The 13691-nt window shown below is 46.9% G+C and overlaps 1 protein-coding gene across 1 annotated transcript in view; it reads left to right on the top strand.

The window, feature by feature from the left end:
- The window catches only part of LOC144174630 (putative fatty acyl-CoA reductase CG5065), a 50970-nt gene that overhangs the window by 17359 nt on the left and 19920 nt on the right, over window positions 1-13691 (top strand). Inside the window, exons 3-4 of the mRNA XM_077703410.1 lie at window positions 10542-10717; window positions 12287-12359. Of these exons, the coding sequence (XP_077559536.1) occupies window positions 10542-10717; window positions 12287-12359 (249 nt within the window). The remainder of the gene's footprint in view (window positions 1-10541; window positions 10718-12286; window positions 12360-13691) is intronic.

The raw sequence follows: 13691 nt of genomic DNA, 5'->3' as shown, positions 1-13691 counted from the left end.
CGCCTGAAGTGTGGCAGTTGGCATACTGTCAAATAATCTCGCACACGTTTTTTTTTTAATTTTCAACTAAAATTATTTTTAATAAAAAAATTACAAACTTGACACTTACTCAAATTGCCACAATATCGGGCCCTGTTTGTGTGTATCTAGACAAGCTAGGGAATTCAATTTTTAAGTAATATTTCTCCATTTTTTCTTTCATTTTTTGTGCTAATCATAGTTAATGTAAGAAAAGTGGCTCTAAATAAAAATTTGGTGCATTGCAGGTCGGTTGCTCATTTTGGTCTACTTTAGAACCCGATATAAAAAAAAAGGTCGTCTTCGATTTTTTTTTCAGTTTCACAAATTAAAGGCAAAGTTCTATATCACAGGCTTGAAAAAGGTGTTGCACTATTTTTTGTAGTTTTGTAGATGTGGAGCACTAGATATGACCTTGCAGCAGTATTGCGGGGAGTGGTCTGTAGCAAACTTCTGACACCAACGTGAGGTGAGAAATAGCCGGTACAGCTAAAAACGCACGAGAATGACCGTGAAACATGCTTTATTAAGCCATGAGCCTTGCTTTCTTGAGTTAACTGCGAATAAAGTACATAGTCACTGAATATGAGGTAAAAGCTCTGCCTCTCATTAGAATGATAGGCGGCTTAACCACGTGCCTAACCACGCACTATCAAACCTGGCCTTTTTAAGACCACTGAGGTTAAAATGATTAAAGAAATAATTTTATTTAGTAAGGCACAACCGCATGAACTAACAAAATTGTTAAATTAACCGGGGTTGGAAATAATCATTCGGTTCGTTCTATAGATGTTTCCTTTGCCAGATCGGGAACTCGCACTCGCTTCCAACTCTGGTTCTGGCAACCGGTATACGACCGTGTCCTCATTGCAACCTTGAGTTCACGACTAAGTTTTCTATGGCCCCATACGCTATTGCAAGCGCACTTAGCACCGAGGCCGTTCAGTCTTAGCAGGTGACAGAACTTTTTATGCGAGTCTCAAGCGTGAAAGGCATGCTTCAAGTTCATCGGTCGTCGTTGTGCTAATGTTGAGGCTTCGGTTGCTGCCTCATGCGCTACAGTCGGACTCGATCGGATTTTTTTGTTCGTGAAACAATTATAATGTCCTCTTGCTCTCGTCTGGCGTAGGAACTCCAACAACGTTGTTTCCATTCGGCAGTAACTAGCTTAGAGCTGACATTTCTGAAGTCTGGACATAACTGTTCAGCTTCTCAACAACTGAATGAGGAGGAGTAAACAATTCTTCGGATGCCGACGTGTCTGAAGAATCCATAGTCGGTTCCTTGAAGCGGCTGGACATGCTCTCGCGTACTGAATCCGTACCTCGGTTGTCGCGGCTTCATTTAGTGAGGCGCCGGTTCAACACGACAGTGCGGAGATCTCTGACGCTGCGGAAGTTCCTTTGAGGGGCCCTTTTCCTTTTGCAATTTTAAATAATCGAGAAATGCGCACTTTTCACTATACTTTCCTTGGGCCCTAGAACCTACTGTGAAGTCGCTGACTTGCCCAAATAGCAACAGGCAATTCACGCTGAAACTGTTCGAAGCTAGGAAATCTTTTTGTTGAATGTCCCCCACTGCACGTATAATCATGGTCATTTCATGTTTTAATGTGTGGTTTTCGTTTTCTTCCGCGGAACAGAAGGCTTCATTCGACTTCGAGAAGACTTGGAATGCTTTCCAAGTGTATTCCAATACACTTGGAAAGCATTTATACTACGTCTTAAAATACCGTGTACTTAATTCACGGTTAGTTAGGAATGCTCTTTGGGTAGGTTTCTACAATAGTAAGTGAAAAAAAAAAGTGGCCCTGGGAGAAACAAAACATGCGCCCCTACGTCTAACGATGGCGATGGTTGAACGCGAAGCTTTCTCGTGATGGATTCTTTGGTTGGCCAATCCCACACTGAGTATATGTGCTACTCTGGAGGTACGCACCACTTTTCTAGAATACGCACTACAACTGTCGCGTGTGCACCCCATATGCCTAACGTTTGTGTTGGGGTGCACGGCGCGAATCGGTGCCTGCTGCTTGGCGTTTGCTTCGACTATGTCGAAGGGGAGCAATCGAGTAGACGCCGGCTTCACAACGCGAGGTACCTAGGTTCGATTCCGGCCGTGGGAAGCCCACCCACGATCATTCATCATCATCCTCAGAGAAAGTTGGCTTTCCTGCAGGGCGTATTGGCGTACAGCGGCATCAATGAGAACACTAAAGCTTCGCATAAAAAAAAAAAAACGACCCATTCAAAATGGCACAGAAAGGTCCAGCACGTGCGAGATGAAAGCAAGCACAAAAAATTGGCCGCGTATCTGCTCCTTTCGTTGCAAATGTCGTCAAAATACGATAGTCTTTGTAGACATTTGCCAAGGAAATGCCCCCCTCTGCTTTTCCCGCTCACCTCTCATGCTGTTCCTGTTCCGTGGCGCTCATCCCAAGGTAAACGCACTAAAGGTTTGCGCAAGGCGATTTGAATTTACCGCGTTCCACTGCTACAGGCCGGGTTCCTCGATGCCAGCGCTGCAGTACGGCCGAGACGCGCGTGAATGGAGGCGGCCGACTACAAGGTTTATAGAACCGCGTGGCTGTGCTCCACGTGCGTTCCAAGCAGAACGTGGAACCTAGCTAGTGGAACCTTTTGTTGCTGTTGCTGCGTGATTTTTCATATGCCGCCAGGAGGCGGCGGTTTTCTGCAGTAGATGTAGAATATCATTTGTTATCGAAAAACCAAGCATCTATGATTTTTTTAATAAAGGAACACTGTAAATATCTTTTGTGTACTAATTTCCTGTCTTATATTTGCGTAATGTATTGTTCTTGTTCAACAAAGTTGACAAGTATGGACATATAAACCGGGCTTAGACGTTTACATTTGGCTGTGAGTATATAAGACTATTGCGCAATATTAATTTTACTTTGGCCGGGTGGCTGAATCGAGTTACAGACAGACAGACACAGAAATACAGACAGTCAAAATTTATCGGTTTAAGTAGCCCAAGAAAGACTATCGTCTTTAACAGAACAGAACTCCCGCTCGTATCGTCGCAGGCAGAACAAGACACAAAAGATACGAAAAGGATGGCAGCTTGAACAAACCTCTGTACAATCCATCACTAGAGGAGTGAGACAAGAGTGAAGTGCGTGAGAGGTGGTAGCAAATAGCTACCCCTCCAGCGAATCACTGCTCCGCACTTGACCGCATTTACGTTGACGGGAACTGCTTTAACTTTTTGGCATTAAAATCGTAGCAAAGGTAACGAGGATACTGTGTGCTAGCAACAGGGCGTAAACACTGTTGTTCGACGAGCACTGCTTGCAAGCGTGACAAGATTAGGGCTCGACAGCCCGCGACCAAGCGCGTCTCGCTAGACGCGACAGTCGTTTGCCGAGCCAATTCAGTTCTTCCAACAAAGGCGGCACGAGGATGTTGTTGCAGTGCTTGCTGTACAGCTTAGCGAGTGCACGGGGGTACGACGGCGCGTTAATTTCCTCCAGCATGACATTTTCCGGCTCGCACCACGCGGATCTGTCACCGTTCCTTTTTTTCCCCGGCCGCTAAACTGTCGGGTCGCGTGCTGCGTGTGACGAATATCACGGCGGCACTTTTCAATGTCGTGCGAGATTCTGTGCGAACGAGCGGACGGACGTCGCTGGCGCGTATGCGACGCGGTATTGCGTGATCTGTAATGAGGTGTTACGGCACGCGTCTGACAAAGCGTCGCGTTTGAAAGAACGCAACGCTTACGCTTTCCTTTGCTTCGCTGTTGCCTCGAAAACAGATGAAGTATGTGAGAGGCAGTTTTGAGTCCATCACAAGCTCAGCGTAGGCGTGAATGTCTGCAGGATTGCTTTCATGCGGGCAGACTGCGGGAGGGACGGCGAATTTACTAAGCGGATCAGCGATTATCAAGTGAAAGAAAATTATGGAGGAAGCGTAATGTTTTGAAAAGTAAGAAAAAAGGAAGTGTTCAGCCTCACGTTTACATCAAAATTTTAGATGTAAATTACTGCAAGGAAAGCCTGTTACATCCGTTAACCCCTCCCCCCTCCCCCGCCGCTGTTTTTTTCTTTCAGTAAGTCATTGGTATTTCCCTATACCACGTTTTGTCTCTATTATAACCGTTAATTAGCTCTGGTAGTACGACGCCAGCGCTTTAATCATCTAAGTTGCTTTAATTGGGAAGTTCTCAATTTAAGCGAGTGAATAGTGACGGCAAATGTTCCAGAGCTATGTGGGAAAAGACCTTTCTCCACGGTATGATCATTGCATCATTCGTACTATAATTTGTGAAGGCAAACAAACGCTCTTCTAACCATAAGCCTTCTGCTAACGACACTACGGAAATATTTCTAATGGCATGCTGAAATTGATTCCTCGAAATCGCGTTTACGGAGGCTTTAGCTGCATTTTTAATGTTTCTCAAGCATGGGGAAAGTGGAACCGAGCGCCTTTCGCGTCTGCGTCGCAAGAAAACTACAGTGACGTCATACGGACTTGCCGTCTGATTTGCCTATGTGAGTCTTCATGATTTTAAATTCCGCCTGCTTCGTGGTCACCAGCTAGGCTGTTTCCCTTCGTACGAGAGAGAGAGAGAGAGAGAGAGAGAGAGAGAGAGAGAGAGAGAGAGAGAGAGAGAGAGAGAGAGAGAGAGAGAGAGAGAGAGAGAGAGAGAGAGAGAGAGAGAGAGAGAGAGAGAGAGAGAGAGAGAGAGAGAGAGAGAGAGAGAGAGAGAGAGAGTGCAGCGCACTACATCTGCATCTTTTCGCTTCGGGAACCTTCCACGCAAGAGTTCTGAAACAACGTATATTTGCCATTAAGAGACAAACTAGTCTCTCGTCTTTAAAGGAGTGCTTCTGAGCAAACTTTCTAGGACACGGCATTGCTCCTTGTCCCTCCGAAGTTTCAAGGCAGCGGTTAGTTTTTTTTTTTTCTTTCTTTTTTTAAGCTGCTAGTAATCCTAGGCAGAGGCCAGGCAGCAGCGATGACCCCGGGATAACGACGGCAACGGTGCAAAAAAAATGTCATTAGGGAAGTCGCACGCGCATAACTGGGCGAATTGGAGGCATTGGACGTTACAGCAAGTAAACGGTCAGCAGTGGAACACAGCGAAGTGGCGTGTAAATTCACATGTTGTGGGCACCGCGATACTCACAGGAAGCCGTCGGAAATCCGCGCAGCGCGCACCAACACAGCAGTCTTTGGAAACTCCCCCTTCCCGACCCTACTCTGTGGTCAAGCGCGGCATCACAAAGAGATGGTTATTGCAAACTGGGAAAGGGAATGGTAGGGCGAGAAACAAGTCACAAGAGACGATTTTCTTCGGGAAAATGACTAGCTGACACAAGGTGGGAGAGCATTTTCGTCGTCGGCGTAATAGCTAACACGGCATGCACATTCCAAGTGATACAGAACACGCCTTCAAGGTGGCCTTCCTCCAAGGGGCCCTTTTGCGGCTACACAAACAAGGCTGACATTTGTCATTTTACGCGAATTTCCACCTTTCTGGACAAGGGCCTAGCCGCACTCATTTGAGTACGGCCGGATGCAATTAAATCCCCATGGTCATACAGTACTGATAGAAGAGGACAGAAGCCTGCGGCGGAGACATATGCAGGTTGATCATAATCAGGGTCCTCGTTAAGAGGTGTAAAGCTTGACCGGCATTCTTTTTTTTTTTTGAAGGATCAGGTGCCATATTTTTTGCTCAACAGCAGAATTCAGTATCTAGTAAGCAGCAACTTTAGTTAGGCTAGAAATTATTAGAGATGTGCCGGTATTTGAAACTCAGAACACTTCGCAAAGAGTCTTTGCTAGTCGATTCGCAGTGCAGTTTTACCGCTCGCAGTATTAGAAGTTTCGAAAATTCAGAGTATTGGAATAACAAAGCCATGAAAGGTGGCTCGGTCGCAGGATTTGCAAGCTCTTCACAGCACATTAATTTTGTGGGTTGCCTTCTTTGCAGAACTTTATCGCTATGCGGGGGAAAAAAACGTAGCACGTGTAGGCTTTGCTCCAAAACGAGTGTACGCTAATTCTAGTGTACATTTACAGAAGTGGAACGCCACTTGTGTGAAACATATAAGCCGACGATTCCTGTAAATGGATTGGCATGAGTAAGGAACGAAGAATTGTTACTTGTTAACTTGCAGTATAGCGAAACGTAGGAACATGAAACTTTCGAGTACGGTGGACCAAACTGAATTGGCGGAGCTGTCAAAATTAACAAGTAAAATGAACGACATCCTAGCATACAACAAGGCAGTGATCGAGGAAACTCCGAAGAGAGGAGGAAAATTAAAATTAAATATGAACAAGCTACCTGTTAGGAAAAAAAGATTGACGCACTCAAGGACGAATAGGGTAACATTATGCGCACAACATGGACGAGGTAATAAAACTACCGAAACGACTATACACCAAACTTTACGCCAGTGACGTTGTGCCAGAGGAGACTACTGAGCCTACAATTTTAGCCAGCGTTTTCCAAGCAACTAAAGGGGAAGTGGAAAAGGCCGTCAAGGGCATGAAAAGAGAAATCTGCAGGCGACGACGGCATAACGGTGGATCTAAGAGTAGGGGGGAGACGTTGTACTACGAAAGCTTGCTGACATATTATCCAGACGTATAAAGACTTTAAAGGTGCCCAGAGCCTGGAAAACCGCCAACATAATTTCGAATCACAGGGAGGCAGATACCAAAGATCTTAAGGATGAGACCCATCAGCCTACTGGTGGCTGTATGCAAGCATAAGTGACAGCCTGGATTTCCAGCATCTTCGAGAACAAGCTCAGTCTAGAAAAGGCTACCCCACAATAAATCGCATTAATGTCATCAATCAAGTTATATACAAATCCGCGGAGTATAAGCCCCTCTACATTGCATTTGTGTACTACAAAAAACCGTTTGATTCAGTAAATATCCAAGCAGTGCTGCAATCCTTGAAAGACCAGGGAATAGAGGAGACGTACAGGGGGGATTAAAAGAAATACGAAAGGAGCGCACACCCTCCGATGCATACTGCCCCGTCTGGATGCACAGTCATTAAACTGCGCGCATGCGCACTTCTTCGAGAGCGTCTGAGAGTGTGGCCCACATTTATGGGAAATGCTTGATCAAGAACCGACGCCGGTAGTTTATTTCGAGGCTCCTTTTCACGCTGCGTCGTCACAGCACAGGTTGATCGTCGAAGGCTAGCTGCAATTAGCCTGCTGCGCGCTTTGCTCCCGAATGTAGTAGATAACAAAATGCACAGTGGCGACAGAGCATAAAAGAACGCATCAAAATATTTCCCCCAACAGTAGGCCACAATCGCAAACGCTCCTAAAGAACTACGCATGCGCGCAGTTTACTGACAATGCAGCCAGACGGTGCGGCATGCGTCGGAGGCTGTGTACTCCGTTGTTCGTATTTCTTTTAATCCCCCCTTATACATAAGACATGTGTAATGAATGTACAGGTATGGTAATCCTCCTACAAAAAAAAAAGCGAAAAGTTCCCTATAAGAAAGGGAGTACTGCAGGGATATACCGTCTCACCAAAACTGTTCACAGCGTGTCTGGAGGGGGGTATTTAGGAATCTTGACTGGGACAACGCAGGATTACGGATAAACGGGGTTATTTGCACCATTTGGGGTGTGCAGACGACAGTCTTGCTCAGTCAGTCAGCAGAAGTAGAATCGGAAACGAACAGAACAGCACGGCAAAACAAGACGACAGGAAGGACACAGACAGCGCCGTGTCTGTGTGCCCTTGCTGTCGCCTTGTTTAACCGCACTGTTCATCGCTCTAAGTACCAAGTGCCAACACGCCTGCATTCAATCCGCGTTGCAGCACAATCATAAATTTTAGCCGCGGGGATACAAATACGCATGAATAAATCTAAAGTAATGATAAATGATGATGATGATGATGCTTAGTGGCTTCCCATTTGTAACGGGGTGGCGTTGCACAGCGGCCTTATTCACAACGCCACTATACAATCACCTCGCCAGAAATACAAACAAAATAAATAAAAAATATTGTCAAAATAAAAAGAAAATACTTTTAGGAATTTTTTGTGCTAGACTGACTTTTTTGTTCGCATGTCTTCCCAGATTGTTCTCTGCTCTTTTCCCACCAACATTCTAACCTTCTTTTACTAACCTCTACTGCTGTCCAATTCACTTTTCCGCTAACCGTAAAGCCAAGGGCTTCCGGAAGCTGGATGGCTCCATCACTGAGGACTGGACGGATACTTTTGCACTCCGTTACAATATGTCGCATGGTTTCTGGCTCATTTCCGCAGCCTGCGCATAGTTCTTTGGTATTATCGAATAATTTTTCCCTTGTGATCTCCTGCTTCCCGATTCTGTAGATATCTAAGGACTTATTCGCATCCATCCTCTTTTTCCAGGTCGTTGTTTCTGTTTCTTTCACTTCATTTTTTATTGCCTTGGTCGTTTCCCCTGCACTTCCAGGTTTCATATACTTTGTCCTGAGCCTTCTGGTTCTTTTCCTCCATTGTGTGTCCACGCTTTTCATGTAAAGATACCGTAACACTTTGGCCGCCCATCTCTGATCATCCAGATTTCTAAGTCATTCTTCAAAACATATTCAAAATAAGCACGTCCAAAGCGCCCTCTTCAGCTTAGGTAACGTAACACTAGAACAAGAACTACCTCGGACAAGTTGTCCGGGCTGACCAAAACCACAAGAAAGATATCCGGTGCAGAATAGATGTGGGCTGGGGTACACTATGCAAGCAGTAAGCAACCTGTGTCACTCAAAAGAATAGCATACAACCAATGCGTGCTGCCGGTGATGACGTATGGAGCGGATACTCTGCGCCTTTCTAAACCACTCAAAAGCGAACTTAGGTCAGCTCAACGAGCGATGGAACGAATAATGATAGGGGTAACACTTCGGGAGAGGAAACGAGCCTCCCGGATTAGTGCGCAAACTATAGAGTTGAAGATAGCATAGTTCACATTTTGACAAACAAATGGACTTCGGCAGGCCGCGTTGTGAGACGAAATGACAATCGGCGAACCTCCGGGGTAGCAGAGTGGATACCGATGTAGAAGTGAAAGGCCATTGACAAAATGGAGGGAAGAATTAAAATTCGGAAGCAAAGAATGGATTCAAGCAGCACAAGACAGGAGGGGGTGGAGATCAACGGCAGAGGCGTCTGTCCCGCAGTGGACCTAGATGAGCTGTTGATGACGATGATGGTCCTACCGGCATGTTTTTCTTCAATGGCTGTTAAATATACTGCCTGTATTCACAGCAGATTGAGGAACCTGCATTTCTTCGAGGCGCCGTGCGAAATTTAAACAGCGGAGCTGTTGTACAAGCCGTAAGTGCCCAGTTGCCGAAAAAATACCAAGAAAATGCGGAGCGCTCTTGAGCGCGTGCCTCGCGGCGACCGCCGAGCGTTACCGGCACGCGCAGTGGCTTTAGCAAAAAAAAAAAAAAAAAAACTCCACTGCTGTCGTCAAGCGCTACCGCGCATGTAATGCTTGGCATGAGGAATGCGACGACATCGATGCATATGACGATGACAACTATACTAGCACAGTGAAAAGCTATGACGGGAAATCTAAATAAACAATTTGAAGCTTGTACAAATGCGTGGTGATGTGTCCTTCAGTGCTCACGCATAAATAAATCCTGCAGCTTCGCTATGGTTCAAGCTGCGCGATTTCATGCAAGCTTTGCAGTTGAGCTGTCTACAATGCTGATGCCACTCGCCGCGAAGACGACGACGACCTCTTCGATACATATGACGACGATTACCAGCACCGCAACTATGCAAATAAACAATGATACTGAAACTGAACGATGTGTCCGGCGATGCTCACGTGCAACAGCTTCGCCGTTCGGTTGCATTCTTGCCTCGGGTACAGTTTCTCGGTGTTTGATGGAAACAACAAAAAAATAATCCCGGGCCATCTCCACTGACTTGAAACCTGGGAAGGGGCGAAGCATGCAGTGTAAAAGTGTATTCTTGGCACCTTGGCGTTTTTGCCAACGGAGATGAAAACGTTGGGGTTGTAGAAGTGTACAGCTTTGCTGTGAAAGTCTCTTGTCGTTAAAGCACGAAGCTCTCTAGCGCGAGGCGTAAACATTTCCCGGTGTTTTAGTACCGTGACTGCATTAGACGGACAACGATGACGATGACAGGAGACTCCAACAGCCCCAGCACCTAAGATTCGCCCCTAAAACGAACGCCCACGTCCGTGAGAATTCTGAACACCTTGAAAGTCCTCTAGGTCGCTAAAATCAGTCCCTCTTTCGTGACGCACATGCATGCTAGCCTGAACGTGGCATCGTCGTGTAATACCTGCAGTGTTCTGCTCGGTAGCTTACAGTTGACAGTTGAGAGTTCAGTCGACTGTTGACTTCGTACGAGTGCGCACTGTATATAGACAACGGGCCACTCCATAGACAGTGCATTCGAAGGCCTTCGAAACGGCTGTGTACCGCAGGTATGAGACCCCGAATTCGAGCATCTTTGGGTTCATTTCCATCTTCTCGGCGCAGCTGTTCCAGAGGCTGAGGAACGAGCGGCCGCGGGCCTTCCAGAAGATCGTGGTCCTGGAAGGCGACCTGACTCTGCCCGACCTGGGGCTCAAGCCCAAGGACCGGCAGCTGCTGGTCGCCACCGTCAACGTTGTCATCCACTCCGCCGCCACTGTCAAATTCGACGAACCAATCAAGTGAGTGTGCGGCGTCAGCTCTACAGACATGCAAAAAACGAAAGATGGGGTTGGGGGGGTGGGCGGAGGGGAAGGGGGGGGGGGGGGGGCGAGCGGCGGGAGATTTCGTTCACCGATCTGTTGGAGAGTACTGATATACGTCTGTTCTTTCCAGAAAAAAATTGTCACCTGGTATTCGGTAAACAACTGTTACCCGCTTCCCTTCTTTTACATCCACGCACTATTTTTTCTCCCTCCCTTCTTCCCTCTCCCCCTCCCTTTTTTTATCTCTCTCTCTCTCTCTCTCTCTCTCTCTCTCTGCAAATATGTTAGCCTAATCTGTAACCGCCGGTCTTATACGTTCTTCTCAATTTGCTTTTATTTTTACTTCATCACTACCCTCCTTTCCTATGTCCCGCTTCCTTTTTTTTTTTTGGACCGAAGCCGGCCCAACCGAACGAACAGCTTAGTTGTGCATCGCAATCTTTGCCCGCGACGGTTGCGCGCGCAAGCTACCTGGCTGCGTTTGACACTGATTCACGCGCTAAAACGAAAAGCGTGTCGTAATGAGGCCCAGAGTACAGTTCGAAAGAACCGGGCAGAAGACCCCCAGGTCAGCTCGATGAATTAAGCGTAACCTTTTGAATGTATTTTAGGGCGCAGCCCTTTGGCGGCCGTCTATGGGATGAGCCGCGTTGTTGGCGTAACCGAGCGAACGATGGCAACACCGACGAGTGAAAAAAAAAGCGAACGATGAAAGAAAGCAAAGGAGGAGAGTGTCGTGAAATTGGGAGGGGAGGGAAGTTCGCCGTGGCGGTGCCAGCCAGCGCTCTCGGAAAGTGTGCGGTGGGGGAGGGGATGGGGTAATATGCTGTGCCCGCACGAGGCGCTCGACGGCGCGACGCTTGAGGTTCGCTTAAGCATTCGCTTAAGACGCGGGTCGCGGTCCCTTCAGGAGACGCATTTCGCGCCGCCGACGCAGAGGCTCATCATCGCTGCCGTCGAGAGAACCCACGAGTGCTGGCTCAGCGCACTGCTGCTGTGCCCAAATATCGCATTCGGGAATATCGTAATCGCCAGTCACTTTTAACAGCGGAGCTGTTGTAGGTAAAGCCCCTGCGGAAGTCTGCTGTAGGTCATGCGTCACGCAGGGGTATGAGCAGGTTTCCAGATGGTTCTTGAGTGGTCTTGCATGGGCCAGGAACTCCAACAAGGGTGGGTTCCTAGGGGAGGGAGCCTCCCGCCGCTGACGTTTAGCTGCCAATTCCTCTGCGCGAACCGTAGGATTTTCCCGGCGACGGCCCTGCCGTTCTCGGGTGAGCGCCCGTTGACGTTGGGGTCGACACAAGAGAACCACAAATCCGCTGTTTCAGCAGGTTTCCCATTGGGTGGAACTGAGTTTAATTTTTCTATCACGTCTGATTTTTGCCCACGTGTTCTTTAATGCGAAACATTTAATGTGAACGTGTCGGTCCTAACAGTGCCAGGTTTTCAACATTGTTGACTCGGAGTGAGAGTGATTGCAAGCAAATTGATTCACTCGCATTATTTAAGAGCTGACATTCTTCCCCATTTTCTTGCTCTCTGCAGAAGTGCTGTCAGGATGAATTTGAGTGGTACGAAAAGGATAGTCGAGCTGTGCAACGAGATGGAAGACCTGAAGGCAAGTGCTCTTTCCTATTCCCTCACCCCATTTGCGATTTCTTCCTCACAGAGTGTAATGATGTTAATCTATGATGATACCTCGTGTATGCGTGCGTCGGAACGTACGCCGCGACATTTACGAGCTAGGCTGCTGCCCGAGTTTTTTATTATACTCGCCAATTTATTTAGTAAGCACACATGGTTTTTTTACGTTCTTAGATATCAGTTCGGACATTACTGCTCAACTTTTTTCGCGTCTACCGCAGTGCTCAGTGCTCCCTGTTTCAAGCGGGGCCTGACAGCCGCTTTGAAGCCCACAAAGGTATTTTATGCCCCCCCCCCCCCCCTAAAGGGAAAAGTAAAACATGAAAGGATAAAAAAGCAAAACAAAACAAAAAAGCCAAAGCAGAGAAGAGATGTTTTCAGGATACGAAAAGCGACCCACGAGGGTAGTTTTCAAGTGGATAAAAGGGGGCTCCGTGTGCATCCTACTCCTGCGCTTTAGCCGCACGTCACCGGTGCATTGCGAGAAAGCCTCTCCCGCTAGAGGAGGAAGTCGATGCATGTTTACTGCGGTCGATCGCAGGCGCGATACATCACGTGCCCAGCTAGTTAAATATCGCTGTAAATGTGTATTTTCGTGTTTTTTTTTCTTTTCAAGAAGGAATAATTTTACGTATCGCGGTTTCAGAATACTTCGAAAATGTTAGTTTTCGAATATAGCTATCTCACTTGAAGCCGAACCAAGTACTGCACTATTCACTTAGATATTAAAAACTTTCGGATATTCACATCCGAATATTTGTTTTCGAGTATTAAGCAGTATTCCATATATTAGACTTTACTTGTGTTGATCCTTAAGCCCCTTTCCCTCGAATGCGCGTGCTTTTTTTTTTTTAAATTACAAGACGCCCCTGACCGACCAGCATGTGATGCCTGAAATTAAGCAGAAAACAGCATTTGATGCCGTGGCTTGGGTTCTTGCTTACCGAACGCATGATTGACGCTACATATATGGCCAGAAGTGATGCTGCTGGGGACGTAGGTTTGCCATTCGAAACGACAATTCCGAAAGTGCGATGTACTAGAAAACCACGAAACCCCGCGCGATTAGTTCCTACGGGCGCATTTGTCTCTACAGTTATGGCCATGTACGCTTTCACTGCTTGCATCCGAGCTGCGGGCTGCAGAATCGGACAGCGCGTTCTGATGCTGTGCGCTGGGCGCGAGTTCACTTCCTAGTCGCTGTTGGCTTCGTTCATTTGAAGCCAACATTGAATCTAAAGAAAATAAAAAGAAACTCCATGAAAACTAGATTCCCAGAAAGTAATTATAAAATAGTTTAGTTTTA

This window comes from Haemaphysalis longicornis, unplaced genomic scaffold, assembly GCF_048455015.1.
Source record: "Haemaphysalis longicornis isolate Haplotype H1 unplaced genomic scaffold, Haemaphysalis longicornis Haplotype H1 scaffold_3, whole genome shotgun sequence".
NCBI classification, from domain to species: domain Eukaryota; kingdom Metazoa; phylum Arthropoda; class Arachnida; order Ixodida; family Ixodidae; genus Haemaphysalis; species Haemaphysalis longicornis.
Note: the sequence above shows the minus strand (reverse complement) of the source record. Positions and strands in the feature narration are given on the sequence as shown.